This window comes from Rhipicephalus microplus, chromosome 7 (genome assembly GCF_043290135.1).
Source record: "Rhipicephalus microplus isolate Deutch F79 chromosome 7, USDA_Rmic, whole genome shotgun sequence".
NCBI classification, from domain to species: domain Eukaryota; kingdom Metazoa; phylum Arthropoda; class Arachnida; order Ixodida; family Ixodidae; genus Rhipicephalus; species Rhipicephalus microplus.
In genome coordinates this window covers 72,728,350-72,742,865 of record NC_134706.1, presented here as the reverse complement: position 1 = coordinate 72,742,865, position 14,516 = coordinate 72,728,350, and the positions used below count along the sequence as shown (strand labels likewise).

The following is a 14,516-nucleotide window of genomic DNA, read 5'->3' as shown; positions in this document are numbered from 1 at the left end:
TCGTCTGGTGTCTTGTACACCGTCCGGAAAGCACACACTAACTAAGGATAAAGTTGGGCAGCTGGGTAATGTGACGTCTATTGCAAAAAATTCACAATCTGGGAACATATTGTGACGAAGGAACGCGTTTATTTACAGGAAATGGTTGAGATCGGTACAGCTCAGAGCCAGAAAACCGGCGACCGAGCTGCTCGTGAGCCAGACCGCTTCCACCTCTTCCTCTTCATGCGCCCATCGAGGTGTGTCATTTCCCCCGTTCGCAGACGATGCCCACTGGGCGAGTCAATAGGAAGGTTGGTGGTGATATGGCTTGAGGCGCGCGACGTGTGTCAGCTGTGTCTTGCTAGAGCGCCGACCATTGCTTGTGACGCCGGAGATGACGTATGTGACGTCACTGAGACGGTCAATGACTACAAATGGTCCGGAGTAGTGGGCCAGAAACTTTTGGCATAAACCACGTTTGCGGACAGGTGTCCACAACCACACCAGGTCACCCTTTGTGTAGGCAACGGAGTGATGGTGGGCGTCGTACCGGGTCTTGGAGCGCTGTTGAGATGCAATGGTTCGAAGGCGTGCGACGCGACGGGCTTCTTCAGCGCGGCATAGTGACTCGGCAACCGATGTTTCCACATCTAACGTAAAAGGCAGAATGGTGTCGAGGCAACTGCGGGGGGAGCGGGCGTAGAGCAGGAAAAAGGGCGCGTACCCTGTTGTCTCGTGTTTCGCGGTGTTGTAGGCGTATGTGATATAGGGCAGTACTTCGTCCCAGTTTTTGTGCTTGGCATCAACATAAATTGACAACATGTTCGTTAGCGTCCTGTTGGTCCGCTCTACGAGGCCATTCGTCTGGGGGTGATACGGGGTTGCGTGGCGGAATTGGCTGGCAGACAGGCGTAGGATCTCTTCAACGACGTCAGCGACGAACTGACGTCCCCGGTCGCTAATGACGACTCGTGGAGGGCCATGACGGAGAATGATATGCCGAAGCATAAACTGCGACACGTGAAAGGCTGTTGCAGTAGGTATAGCCGCAGTTTCTGCGTAGCGCGTCAGGTGGTCGACGCACACGATGACCCATCGATTGGCACTGGCTGAACGCGGAAACGGACCTAGAAGGTCGACACCAACAATCTCGAAGGGAGAGCTAGGAGGTGGTACGGGATGGAGAAGTCCGGGTGATGTAGTCGTGGGACGCTTGTGACGTTGACATTGTTCGCAACCCGCTACGTATTTTTCTGTGTCGCGTCGCATCTTGGGCCAGTAAAACCTTTGCTGGATGCGATGAAACGTTCTGGCGAAGCCCATGTGCCCACTGGTTGCGTTGTCATGGCAGAACCGAAAAATTTGGGGACGTAGAGTGCGTGGAACTACCAGAAGCAGACGGGCGCCTTGGCCAGAATAATTCTTCTTGTAAAGGACGGCGTCATGGACTACAAAAGAGCTTGAACTGGCCGGGTCATTCGCGGAGGCAAACAGGTGATCTAAGCAATGATCCTCGTGCTGTGCTGTCCGGAAAGCCGCGATGTCAGGAAAATGAGAGTCAATAGCTGTGATAAAATCATCAAAATTATCAGCTTCACACTCGGTCGTTGGTAGAGGAAGCCGTGACAGGCAGTCAGCGTCTGCGTGGCGATTACCGCTCTTGTAGCGGACCGTGAAGTCAAATTCTTGTAACCGTATGGCCCATCGCGCAAGTCGACCAGATGGATCACGTAGGCTCACCAACCAGCAAAGAGAGTGATGATCTGTGATAACTGAGAAACGACGACCGTAGATGTAGGGGCGAAACTTGTGTACGGCGAAAACGACGGCGAGGCACTCCAATTCGGTAACCGTATAATTACGCTCTGCCTTGCTCAGGGACCGGCTTGCATAGGCGACGACGTGTTCAGCATTGTTGTGTCGTTGAATAAGCACCGCGCCGAGACCAACTCCACTGGCATCGGTGTGGATTTCCGTGGCAGCAGAGGGATCGAAGTGGCATAGTATTGGCCCGGAAGTGAGAGCGAACTTTAGTTGCTTAAACGCTGACTCACAATTTGGTGTCCAGTGGAAAGGGACGTCCTTGCGCAGCAAGTCAGTCAGTGGCTGGGCCTTTTCAGCAAAATTAGGTACAAAGCGGCGAAAATAAGAGCATAGGCCCAGAAAGCTTCGTAGCTCGCGGATAGACTGTGGCTGCTTAAACTTGCTGACGGCGTCCACTTTCTGCGGGTCCGGTCTAACACCAGCTTTGTCCACAAGGTGTCCTAAAACCAGTGTTTGCCGTTCACCGAAACGACATTTTTTTGAGTTCAGTGTCAAGGCGGCTTTCTCCAAACATGTTAGAACAACGTCAAGGCGATGATTATGTTCTTCAAAAGTTCGTCCAAAAATAACCACATCGTCCAGGTAACATAAACAAATTTCCCATTTAAGGCCTCTCAAGACGGTATCCATATAGCGTTCAAATGTTGCCGGAGCATTACACAAGCCGAACGGCATAACATTAAATTCAAATAGACCGTCTGGCGTTACAAAAGCCGTCTTCTCTTTATCAACTGGATCCATGGGAATCTGCCAATACCCGGATCGCAAGTCTACCGAAGAAAAGTAGGAAGCTGAATGAAGGCAGTCAATTACGTCATCAATGCGGGGGAGGGGGTACACGTCCTTCTTGGTTATAGAATTGAGACGCCGATAATCAACACAGAACCTCCAGGACCCGTCTTTTTTCTTTACCAAAATAACAGGCGCAGCCCACGGACTTGACGATTCTTGAATTACACCAGTGGCTAGCATCTCGCCAACTTGTTCAGCAATAACTTTGCGTTCGGACACGGACACGCGATAGGGCTTTTGTCGGAGAGGATGAGCAGAGCCAGTATCGATCTTGTGACGAGCGCGCGTGGTCGGTATCTGAGCCCTAGGCACCTTCCGTGCAAAATCAAATACTTTAGCATGTCTCGCCAGCAGTGCAACCAGGTCTTTGCGCTTCTGTGAGGAAATGGACTTGCTAACCATTTTTGAAAATTCAGCTTCCATACCAGAAGTTTCCGGACCCGCCCTTTCAAGATCGCTTAAAGCTCCAATGCAGGTGCTGCTCTGCTTTTCGAACAGGGCAAGGCGCATACCAGCCGGTAGTACAACCGACTCGGGTGAGCTGTTTATCACCCATAATTGAGCCGTCTCGTCTGCGAGAGATACAATGCATCGTGGTACAAAGATGTTTTTCTTGAGACAAGCTACAGGCAACGGCTCAATCACTATGTCACGTGAATTCAAACTCGAATTGGTTTCCGAAGTGGTCACTTGTACGCTGGCCGTGGACCACGCTGGCAGAAGTACATCTTTAGCTACAGTGAGGTTACCTTTCTCACAATCAGGCTGCTGGGCGAGAGTAGACAACAGAACCTCACCTGCTCCACAATCCACGGTCGCACGACACTCTCGCAAAAAGTCTATGCCAAGTATAACGTCATGCGTTGATTGAGCCAGTACTGTGAATTCCGCCTTGAACGTTTTACCGGCAACACTAACAGACGCAGTGCAGACGCCGACAGGACGCAAGAATGCGCCGCTCACTGCCCGAAATGTGGCAGGTTTGTCCCAGTGAAACATAACCTTACGGCCTAGTCGTTGCTTAAAAACTAAACTCATCACGGAAACACTTGCGCCAGTGTCTATCAATGCCATCGTGGGAACGTCGTCAACAAGTACCTGAACCTTATTCTGAAGCATAGAAACTGGTGGAGGCATTCTTTGATGAAAATCGGTACGTCCAGCGACCTCACCTCCGTCGGCCGCGCTGGCTAGTTTCCCGGTGGCGGAGACGACATTCGTGACCGGCGCCGTGGAGATGGTGACCGAGGTGGACGGGTGGTGGGCGGCGTTAAGCTGCGCACAGATCCGGGCGAATCACTCCGGTTGATCGGCTGGTAGGCGTGCCGCTCGTCAGTTGGGTTGGGGGGCCAGTAGGTGTAGTCAGGCCGTTGGCCTCGTTGTGCAAACGTCGCGGATCTCTGAGGGAATGTCGAACGTGGATTACGTCGCATTGGGCAAAATCGGGCGATATGTCCACGAACACCGCACTGGTAGCAGACGGGCCGTTCACGGGGCATAGGGAACGTCGCTGGATGTTGAGGGTACGCGGCGCTCTGTTCCCACTGAGACGCAAAAGGAGGTGGATGGCTGTTGTAGCCGTAACGACTGTGGGGAGCATAAGGCGGCTCTACATAAGAAGACGCCGGTGGTGGAGCCCTTAGCTGAGGGCCGCGGTTGGAATAGCTGCGCTCCTCGAAACTCGTAGCATTGATACTTGTGGACGGTGTATCGCACGGTGGTTCTCGGGCGTTCAAGGGCGCGTAAAGGTGACGACGAAGTTCCTCACGTACAATGAGGCGAATCGTTGACGAAAGGTCGGTAGGCACGGAGTCTTGGCACACATCGACAGTGGCGACGGTCGTAACATTGGCAAGGCGTCCGAACTTCGTAGTGATGCGGCGAGTCTTCAGGGCCTCAAACGTTCGGCAGTGCCCAATCACATCGGCCACAGACTCAAGACTCTCCTTGCCGATAAGGAAGTGGTAGACGTCTTCCGCAATTCCTTTGAGAATGTGGCCCACCTTGTCCTCTTCCGTCATGTTGGTGTCCACACATTTGCACAGTTTCAGTACCTCCTCAATGTAGGTTCTGCATGTCTCACCACAAGCTTGAGCTCTCTGCGACAACATTTGCTCTGCACGTTTCTTCTTCGTCGCAGGGTCGCCAAAGCACTTCTTGATCTCCTCCATAAACTGGTCCCATGTTGTCAAGGTGTCTTCGTGATTCTCGAACCACACTAAAGCACTGCCATCGAGAAATAGACCCACGTGGGACAACTGGCTGGCCGCATTCCAGCCATTGGCTCGGCTCACCCGTTGATAGTGGCTGAGCCATTCTTCAACGTCATCGCCAGGTTTTCCTGTAAATGTGCGTGGCTCTCGGTAGTGGAAAGACGGCGCCCTCGCGACCGGCTGCTGGATGTCTCCGTCCAAGTTCATATCTTGAGGTAGTGGTGGCAAGCCCGCTAGTCGACGGCTGCGGCGAAGCTCGTGCTCTTGCGGTTCCGTCGTTAGTAGACGGCTGCTCTCCGGTCTCGCTTGACAGTAGCTGGCTTACCCAGCACCTCCACCACAACTGTGACGAAGGAACGCGTTTATTTACAGGAAATGGTTGAGATCGGTACAGCTCAGAGCCAGAAAACCGGCGACCGAGCTGCTCGTGAGCCAGACCGCTTCCACCTCTTCCTCTTCATGCGCCCATCGAGGTGTGTCAATATATTTGTACGAGATTTTCGCCTTGAAACTGACTTTGTTAGAGGTAAAAATTTCTAGTCCGCCACCTCTGGACGTGCGGTTTAGTCTAAATGAACGATAACTGGTTAAATAAAACGGCTTATCTACGGAGAGCCATGTCTCCTGCAATGCAATTACATCTGGGGTGAATTTTGAAGACAAATATACAAAATCAGTTATTTAGGAATGCATTGATCTACAACTCCTATGGAGAATCTTAAATGACCCTATTTTTCCGACAGGATTGACACCGCGAATGCTTTATTCGAAAATATTTTTTAAAGACCTATTTTTCGTAGGATTGCCTTGTTATTGACTTGTTTTGTTTTATTCTTTCAAAGCTTTAGCGAGGTTCTTTTCTTTGATGGAGGGGACCTAGTGTGTTTTAGTGATATAAAGCCAAAATCCTTTTCATCAGACTCTTAGATGACGTTACGCTCTTAGAGACGGGACTTGAATCTAAACGAGAACGTGAACAACGAGAGTCATACCTTATTCACCGATTTAACACCCTCGAAAGAGGAATAAATGATAATCCAGGTACACTTGCACCAACTAAAGCATTAGAAAACAATAACGGCAACAATGAAAATAGTAACTGAGTTCACGGCACTGCAGCTGCGAAGGGCACTGGACAACCCAAAACAATTCCAAGTGTAACTACTCTTCCTAAGTGCAGCTGTCGTCTGTTTTCTGTTTTATTTTACTACCCAATCAATTGTGCCATGCACGACATGCCCAACAGCAACCATGGGCACAGCCGGGAGGCCCCCACGACACGCGTAATTTAGAAGCGGGCAAGGAATTCGCATTGCACGCGCTTGCACAGCCTACCGCAATACGGGGCACCCCTATTTTTACGACGAAATGTTGAGAGGGCGCGGAGTAGTTAAAGGCTTAGAACTTCCTAAAATGTCCGCTGACCAGCCTCTGCCACAATACGCGGCCCCCGTCCTTCTACGATGAATTGTTTACGGGACCCCGAGTAGTTAAAGGCTTAGGACTTCCTGAAAAGCTCTTTTTTGCCCCACACCGAACCGCCAGTGCCAGGAGGGGCCGTCTGATCGGGAGGAATGCGCTAGTGTTGTTGTTAGTGGTTCATGAGGAAAAGGAAGAAGGCACCTAATTTCTGTCTGCCTACAGGCGACACGGCGCAGTGCCTTTGGGGTGGGGTAGAGGGGGATGAAAGAGGATAGGAGAAATAGTGTGTGGTGTGTAGGAGGGATGTCCGGTCCGCTTCAGCGCAGGCATCAGGCCGTCGGCAAGGGCAAGGGCAGCAGGGCTCCTGGGGTCAGCGGTAGGCAGCAATTCCTGACTCCTCCACAAACTCCGCCAGGCTGCGGAGTGCTGCTGGATGTGAATGAGACGGGAACAGCAGGTTTTCCAGGGTGGAGACGGGCAGACCCTGTCTCCTGTAGGCTGCGTAGGCCCTCAAGCGTTCCTGTGCTAAGCCAGGGCAGGCACAGAGGAGGTGTTCGATGGTCTCTGGGTCTCCGCAACGACTGCAGGCCGGGGAGGGGCAGAGTCCCTTGGCGTGGTGGCGGGCCGCCGTCCACACGCAGCCAGTCCGAAGTCGCAACAGGGAGGCCCGTTCTCTCCTGGTGAGGCCCGTCTCTGGGAGAGGCTTTGGTCCTCGCCCGCTGGCCACCCTCGGGTCTGGGTGGACTGTGATGAGGAGCCTCTTGAGACGGGCCTGTGAATAGTCGCTGGCCGCCACGGCACAGGAGTAGGGAATACCAGGCTGGTGGGCAGCCTTGGCGAGGGTGTCCGCCTTCTCGTTTCCAGCGATGCCCACGTGGGAGGGCAGCCAGTGGAAGGAGACGGACACCCCGGCGTCGATGAGGGCGCGAACCTTGGCTCTCAGGAGGCAGGCCGTCAGTCCGGCACGGCGGGAGTTGGCCAGGGTCTGCAGGGCCGCCTTGCTGTCGCATAGAACCGCGGCCGGCTGAAGGGGGATGTCCTCAGCCAGCAGGTCTACTGCGAGATGCAGTCCAGCCAGTTCCGCAGCCGTGGAGCTCGCTGGGAAGGGTAGCCTGCACTGCCGGCTGTTGGTTCTGGACGGGATTACGCATGCGGCCGCTGCGGTCCCGTCTGGCATCACAGATCCGTCGGTGAACACCTGCAGCCGTCCCTCCAGTTGTTCCTGGAGCTTGAAGAAGGCCGCCTGTTGCAGTGCGGCCGCAGGCGTTCGTCGCTTGGTTGCCCCTTCCAAGCAGAGGTGGACCTCTGGTGGCTGGTGGTGAGGCGGTGGAGAGGCAACCGGAACTGGCGGATCTGGGACCATTTGGTGGTACAGCAGGCAGAGGCCTCCCATCCGTGATCCTGGCTGGCTGCGGAGACGCTCCAGGAGGGCCCTGCCGTCGGTGGCGCGGTGAAGGCGGTCAATGTGGCCCAGCGCTCGTTGCAGCATACGTAACGACAGGGGCCACTCTCCTGCCTCTGCGAGAGTTGCTACCACCGGCGAGCTTTTGGGAAGCCCCAGGATGGCCCTCAGTGCACCCCTGTGGAGTCCCTCCAGCAGGCATCTCCTGGCCGGTGTCAGGCTCACCAGCGGGAAGGCGTACAGGAGGACCGAGGACGCCGCAGCCTGGTTGAGCCGGAGGGCCCACTTGGTGGAGCAGCCGCGGCCACGCAGCTGCAGCCTGCTGATGGCGCCCTGGACGCGCCGCACCTTGGTGGCAGCAGCCTTGGCAGCCGGGATCCAGGTGAGTCGGTGGTCGATGGTGAGGCCTAGGTACTTAACCACCAACCTCCTAGGCAGGCTGCGATTGCCAATCCTCAGCCGTCTCACGTGGGTGCGTGCTGCCGCCAGCGGGTGAATCAGCAGGGCCTCGGTCTTTGTGGCAGAGACCTTGAGCCCGATGCCTCCGAGGTAGGCTACCACTGCATTAGGACCGCCTGCAGTGATCTCCTGATGGCGGGGATGGACCGCCTTGGTCCCCGGACCCAGAGTGCCACGTCATCTGCGTAGATAGAGCAGCGGGCCGGGAACCTGGTGTCTGTTGGGAGGGACGCCGGAAGTCCTGCCAGTGCGATGTTGAAGAGGAAGGGGCTCAGTACTGAACCCTGTGGGACACCAGCAGTGATGGCCCTGGGTTGGCTGGTTGCCCCTCCAACGCGGACGCGGAGGGGCATACACAGAAACATAGGAGGGGCATACACGGAAACATACACAGACCGCTGGCATCAGAGAGGTGAAGGGGAGAGGGGGGAGGGAGATGATTGGGGAAGTGGAAGGAAAAGTGGAAGGGGGGCACCCGAGGGGCGTTCACCGTATATTATTTTTCTCTTTTTTCTTTTTTTTTCTTTCCTTTTCTTTTCTTTTTTTCTTTCCTTTTTTCCCCTCTTTCCTTGCCCTCTGATTTGAGATTGTATAAAGCTGAGCACCAACAAACTGTATCTTTATTCCTGATGAAGGCCAGACTCTAGGCCGAAACGTCGAAATAATCCACGTTGTGACCGCTCACGGAGGATCTACTAGACTATACGCAACGCTACGGCCACTCAACCACCATGCCTGCCTATATATATATGTGTATATATATATATATATATATATATATATATATATATTCTATAATGATAGAGATGTTTAAGCTGTATCTGCTTCGCATTTATTGAGCTATAACACAAACCAACCAAAAAAAAGTCACGCGCATGGGCATCTATGAATATCGAAGCTCCTGCAAAGGAAATAGTCAGCATCAAATTTTTCTGTTGCAAACACAGAAGCATGCTTGATGCATGATTCTCGAAAGCCATTATTGTGGAAAAAATATAGAAATAACATGACGTCAGAACATTCCATTTCAAAACAAAAGGAGAATGTGGTGCGCTTGTGCGTTCACCGCTGGAACTCTCCGACAGAGTGCTGCATAGCACGTAGACATCTTCGTATGTGACGGCTCTAGGAAGGGTGAAGAAGGTTAGCCGCAAAATGTCACGCTAACCAGCACCGTGATTTCGGTTGATTTTATTCAGACTTAGATGTCGCATAACAACTAAGATTGCCCTTGCGTTTAGATTCCACAACACTTTTCCATTCAAGATTAAAATTTTCCATTTACCAGGCCGAATGGATGATATGCATAGCACTATGGGGCCACCTCTACTTTTAACGCGATAGCGTTAGAGAGCTCGTGTCGCAGAAATTCCGCCGTCGGCATCGGCACCGTTCGTTGTCAGCGACAATTCGAGAAAGAAGCAAAAACGTAAAGAATAAAATTTTCAGTCCTATTGAGGCTCGAACCCAGGCCGTTTGCGTGGCAAGCAGATGTTATACCACCAAGCCATAGTGTTTTTTTTTATCTTTATTGAACCAAGCCACAGTGTTACGAGCAGATGCTTCGGCACTAAATGCCATGTAGTGGAAGGAGTCTCCTTAACGCATTTTGTTCGACAGGTGTCACGACGAGAACAAGCGCATTCGGCGATTTGTAGGAACATTTGGGAGGCCATCAAACTACGACAAAAAAGACCAGAATAGTGCAGCCATCACCGCTAAAAACACAGAGGAACTTCAAACAGCTCAAAAAATGGACAACTATGTCCGTCTAGCGGAAAACACATCATGCCTTTCCAGAGGCGCTGACGAAGCAAACATCTAACGCTACATAACATTCTACCATCTGTGAGCATTGTGAGGCTCTTTATGGCCTAAGAAATGGCAAGTGCGCGGCGTGGATTTTAGAGGCCAAGCGACTCTTGGTTTAGATCAAAAACTTGTATGTACCATTCGCGTGCGCGCGTGCGTGTGTCTGTAAGCCATCAAACACTCGCGCTTGAGTGCGCGCGTTTGTGTGCATATATGTGTCCATGTGTATGAAACAAAGTATATTAATAAGTGTGCACTTAGCAATCGAAGGGCTCACTAAAGGGCGCATTTTGCTATGGCGTCCAACTCGTAAAGGCGAAGCTCAAGGGTCTCCCAATTTTCGAGTGTGCACACGTATCGCTGCGATAAAAAATAAGGCATTTTTAGTTTGTTTAAATTTTGTCCAGACATGTGTGACTAGCACAAATGAAAAACTCGGCCAAGGAGCTGTGGCCCTTCATACAGCGCCTAATACGCTTCATCTTATTTCGTGTGCATGTTTTTGAAGAACAATTTTTTGGTGTTGTTGCTAAAAACTACTTTTACCTTTTTGAAGGGAGAGAAACAGAAGGATAGATACAGGTATAGGTTGCTACACACGTTAGCTATAGGCAGTCCAGTCCGTCCTAGCAAGGAGGGCATCCTTAATGTATGGTTTCAAGCTGGGTAAGGCAGCCTTGAACTGCTCTTTACGGTTTATGCTTTTCAGAGAGGCGGGGTGATTAGTAATCGTAGTCGTGACCGATAGGAAATGGGATATAAAAGCATATTTGATCCCTTCGTCATAAGAATCGCTAAAACGCAAGAATAAAACGCATCCTTACAGTATAGTTTTTTTTAATTTATGTAGTGCACAATGTCTATTCGTGTTTGACAGCCATGACACCGTTGAAAGTGGATCCAACAGGTTAATGCTTAGTCATACATCCCCTTCCTACGATTGATATCAATCATTAACGATTAAAGAAACCTTAGTGACCATACGTGAGTGTGGAACCAGATAAAACGGTGTGACAGCCACAAGAAGGCGAGTGGACGCCAAATTTGGGCTAAGGCTCCGTACTCGCCGCATGTAGGGTATTTTGAACGCCACTGCCCCACCAGAGGCAAATGCAATGCATGGTGTGCCTTTCTGTTGGCCGGCCACGATTTTTTGTGGGGCTAGTTGAAGTAGCGAATGTGAAGTTAGCACAATCAGACGATGCAGGAGTGCTCTATGCGTTGCAGGGCTAAATTTTGTTATGAATAAATGCTATGAGCGATATTGACGCTTGCAGTAATATCGCCTCCTGGAGGTGTGTTAGCATTGAAAAAATTGCACATACTTCTGTTATAAACGCGCCGAATGAGACGGACGCTTAGAAACAGTCCCTTGATAGAACTGTTCGTGGATCCCACGGTCATAATCCAATACTTCACTTTAACAAGAACGCTGAGAGGACGCTGAAAGGCGTACTTTGAGGGTTTATTGCATGTGACCTTGGAACACTGGACAGCGCGCCCGCCGTCTGTGGCCGCGCATCCAGGGACCACGGTTTCAACTTCCAATGAGGAACCTTCTTTTTTTGTCTTCTTACTGCGCATATTTTTCAACGTTTCTTCTGTAACGCAAATATTTCATTCAAATATTGGTGGGCCGTGGCATAAAATACTTTCGCGTTCTAGAAATTACACAATCTCCCGCTAAAGGGCACCATGATTAAATGCGAAGCAATGAGCCTAAATGCTTACACTATAGTGGCGACGTTGACGGCGGCGCTCATCGCGACGTTGCACCGGAGAGAAACCTGTGGAGGCGCTAATAACGCAGCGATGAACGGGTATGTCCTACCGGAACGTGCCAATCACTGATAATGGGCAGTGAGAGACACACGACTTCGATTGGACACAAAGATTTGAAGTCCTCTTTTAGGTAACGCGCGCTCTGCGAATTTTTAAGTTCAATGACGCACAGGGGAGCTCTCCCATCGGCACTAACTTGGAGGTCAAGATCCAGTGCCCACATAAACGGAGTGGCCACTGAAAGGTAACTCAGTGCGAAGGGTTGTTTTTTTTTTCAATCAAGAAATTGTGATACTTGCTACTTGACACTGCCCTCATAGGGGTAGAAGAGAAGCGCTGAATCTAAAGACGGCGAGGGTAAACAATTGGCCCCGTGTCTGCATGTAATCGGCAAATGTCGTCACGATAGTCTTGCGTGTGGAAAGAGTGAACAAAACATTTATTTGATGTTCTGCGCAAGAAAATCGATGAATGGTATTCTGGAGGCGCTGCGTAAGAGTGCGTCGAGCATGCAGCGGAGGCGATCGAGCACATCAAGTCACGTCACACGTGGGACATAAGCGCCATCTGGCGGTTTTTTTTTTGTTTTGAAAAACAAACCGTGTGGCTCTGAGACGCTTGTGCGCGCCCGTCTCAGAGGTGACAAGGTGTAGAACACAAGGCGACGGGTAGGGGCCACCACCGTCTCGTCTTAGGAAAGCGTTAGAAACACTCGCCTTTTCGGGCAAGCGTTGCATGGTAAGCGCAGCGTGATAAGCACTACAGTCCTTAAAATTATTTATGCATGCCTTTTCTAGTAAAAGACGCACATGCATATTATATACGTTTGGTTATGGTGCGCCAGGCATGCGCAATAAATGCTTTTATTGACAATTGCCCAAGTATAAACGCTAAATATTGAGCAACATTGGTGGGCGCTGCGGATTTGGTCAGCCGTTTCATATACCCGGTGCCGTTAAAAGTGGACAAAGAAACAAATGTACACAGGCAGACAGACCGAAATTGTTGTGTCGAAGGTCCCCAAGAAAGACTATCGTCTTTAAAAGGAGAGAAAGGGAGAGGAGACGCGCGTACGAAATGGGGAATAAATGTCGTGAGGAGGAATGCCTAGAGGGGAGAGGAGCGATCGTAGGTTAACAGAGGCTCCCGCGTGAGCGCTGCAAGATGAGAGAGAGGGTAAAAACTGGAGAGAGACAAAAAGCGGACCCGCATGATCAGTAAGGGTGGTCACGCGGCACACCAGACTGAGCTCCACTCTAAGCTACTTTACATCTACAACATCTGGAATCTATTCAAAAAGAGCAGTGGGTCTCGTACGAAATAGATAATGCCGTGCGTATTTGCCAGTAACGGTGACAACGAAGTAGTGCGAGTGTCATTGGCCGAGCGCAGAGAGTATAAAGGTAGCTTTGGTAGCTTCGGTAGCTTTGGTTCGGGGAACTCTGTGCTAGTTCTCGTTTTGGAGGTTCTAGCCGGAATCAGCGTGTTTGCAGCCAATTTCATTCTTGCCTATTGTTTCTATAGCACTATTGTCAATCAGTGAGTGCTTTTTGCGCTTTTAGGTGCAGCCTCACCTGGACTAGGGGCTTTGCTCATGTCCGCTTCTCTTCCACTGCAAGAGATTCCAGTAGATCTGTTCTTGCGTAATCGTATCTTCCCAGTTCCTGTGTTTTTGCTCCCCACCAATAAGGCACCAGTCGGATGAAGAATCTGAAAGTAATACAAGCGGAGCTCCGAGCAGACACAGGTCATTTCCAGACTATCTCAGAGGTCCAACAGTTTAGCAAGGGTGGTATCCTCTGGTTGTCGTCAGACCAGCTTTGTGTTCAAAACTTCCTGAAGTATTCTATGTTTGCCTCCTATCTGGTGAGTGCATTCATTCTTTCTTACTTAGCATGCTTGAAAGGGCTTGTGCAAGGCGTAGACATTATTTGACTTCATCAGAGGTATTGCAAATTTTCGCTGCAGCTGGTGCAATCTCCGTTTATAGGATTGGTTGATAAGAACAAAAGCCCCAATAAGTCTGTGATTATAACATTTGCCGGATGGAGTCGACAACTTAAAGTAAGGAATGACCCCTTAGCTACCATGTTGAACCGAGAAATCCTCTACCGCTGCAGCGCGTAAAATGCTTGCGTTATGGCCACACGGTGAAAAGTGGTTGGTCCACTCGCGCATGCCGGATGTGCGGGGAGCCTCACAACAACAGTGAGTGTCAAAGGCAAGAAAAAAAATGTTGTCTACGCAATGAAGCGCACAGTGGGCACAATCTCAATTGCTCTGCTAGGACTCGAGAGATATAAATACTCGAAATCGTAGATCGGAGACGCTGCTCCAGAAAAGAGGCCTTAGCAGAAATTCAGACTAGAAGTTTTGGTTATGCCGGGGTAGCTGCCCGTACAACCAGGTCAACAGATGCATCTTTGTCCCAATCCATAGCGGAAGTGTTCGAAAGAGAAATGAAGATGGCAATAAAACACATTGCTGCAAACAATTGTGAGGCCATGCCTGAAATTTTGATCAACCAAATGACCCATATATTTAGAATGCCGGCAGCAATATAGTCTCACATAGTGCAGAGCTTCCACGACGGAATATTGAAGTAGGTACTGCAACTACGCCGGATGACTTTGCCCACGCAGGACCCTCTCTAGATGGCAACCAGAAGCAAAGGAATGATGTAACTGGCAAAACTGAAGAGTCTGATGAAAAGAATTTTGGCTTTACATCACTAAAACACACCAGGTCCCCTCCATCAAAGAAAACAACCTCGCTAAAGCATTGAAAAAATAAAACAAAACAAGTCAATAACAAAGCAATCCTCCGAA

At 50.7% G+C, this 14,516-nt stretch overlaps 1 protein-coding gene across 1 annotated transcript; it reads right to left on the bottom strand.

Moving 5' to 3' along the window:
* Nucleotides 1-6,603: 6,603 nt before the first annotated feature.
* LOC142767789 (uncharacterized) lies at nucleotides 6,604-14,125 on the bottom strand. Its single transcript, XM_075870031.1, has 2 exons — nucleotides 14,090-14,125; nucleotides 6,604-8,223 (listed from the first exon to the last, which is right to left on the bottom strand). Exons 1-2 carry the CDS (start codon nucleotides 14,123-14,125, stop codon nucleotides 6,604-6,606), a joined length of 1,656 nt encoding a protein of 551 aa, XP_075726146.1.
* Between the last annotated feature and the right edge of the window lie 391 nt (nucleotides 14,126-14,516).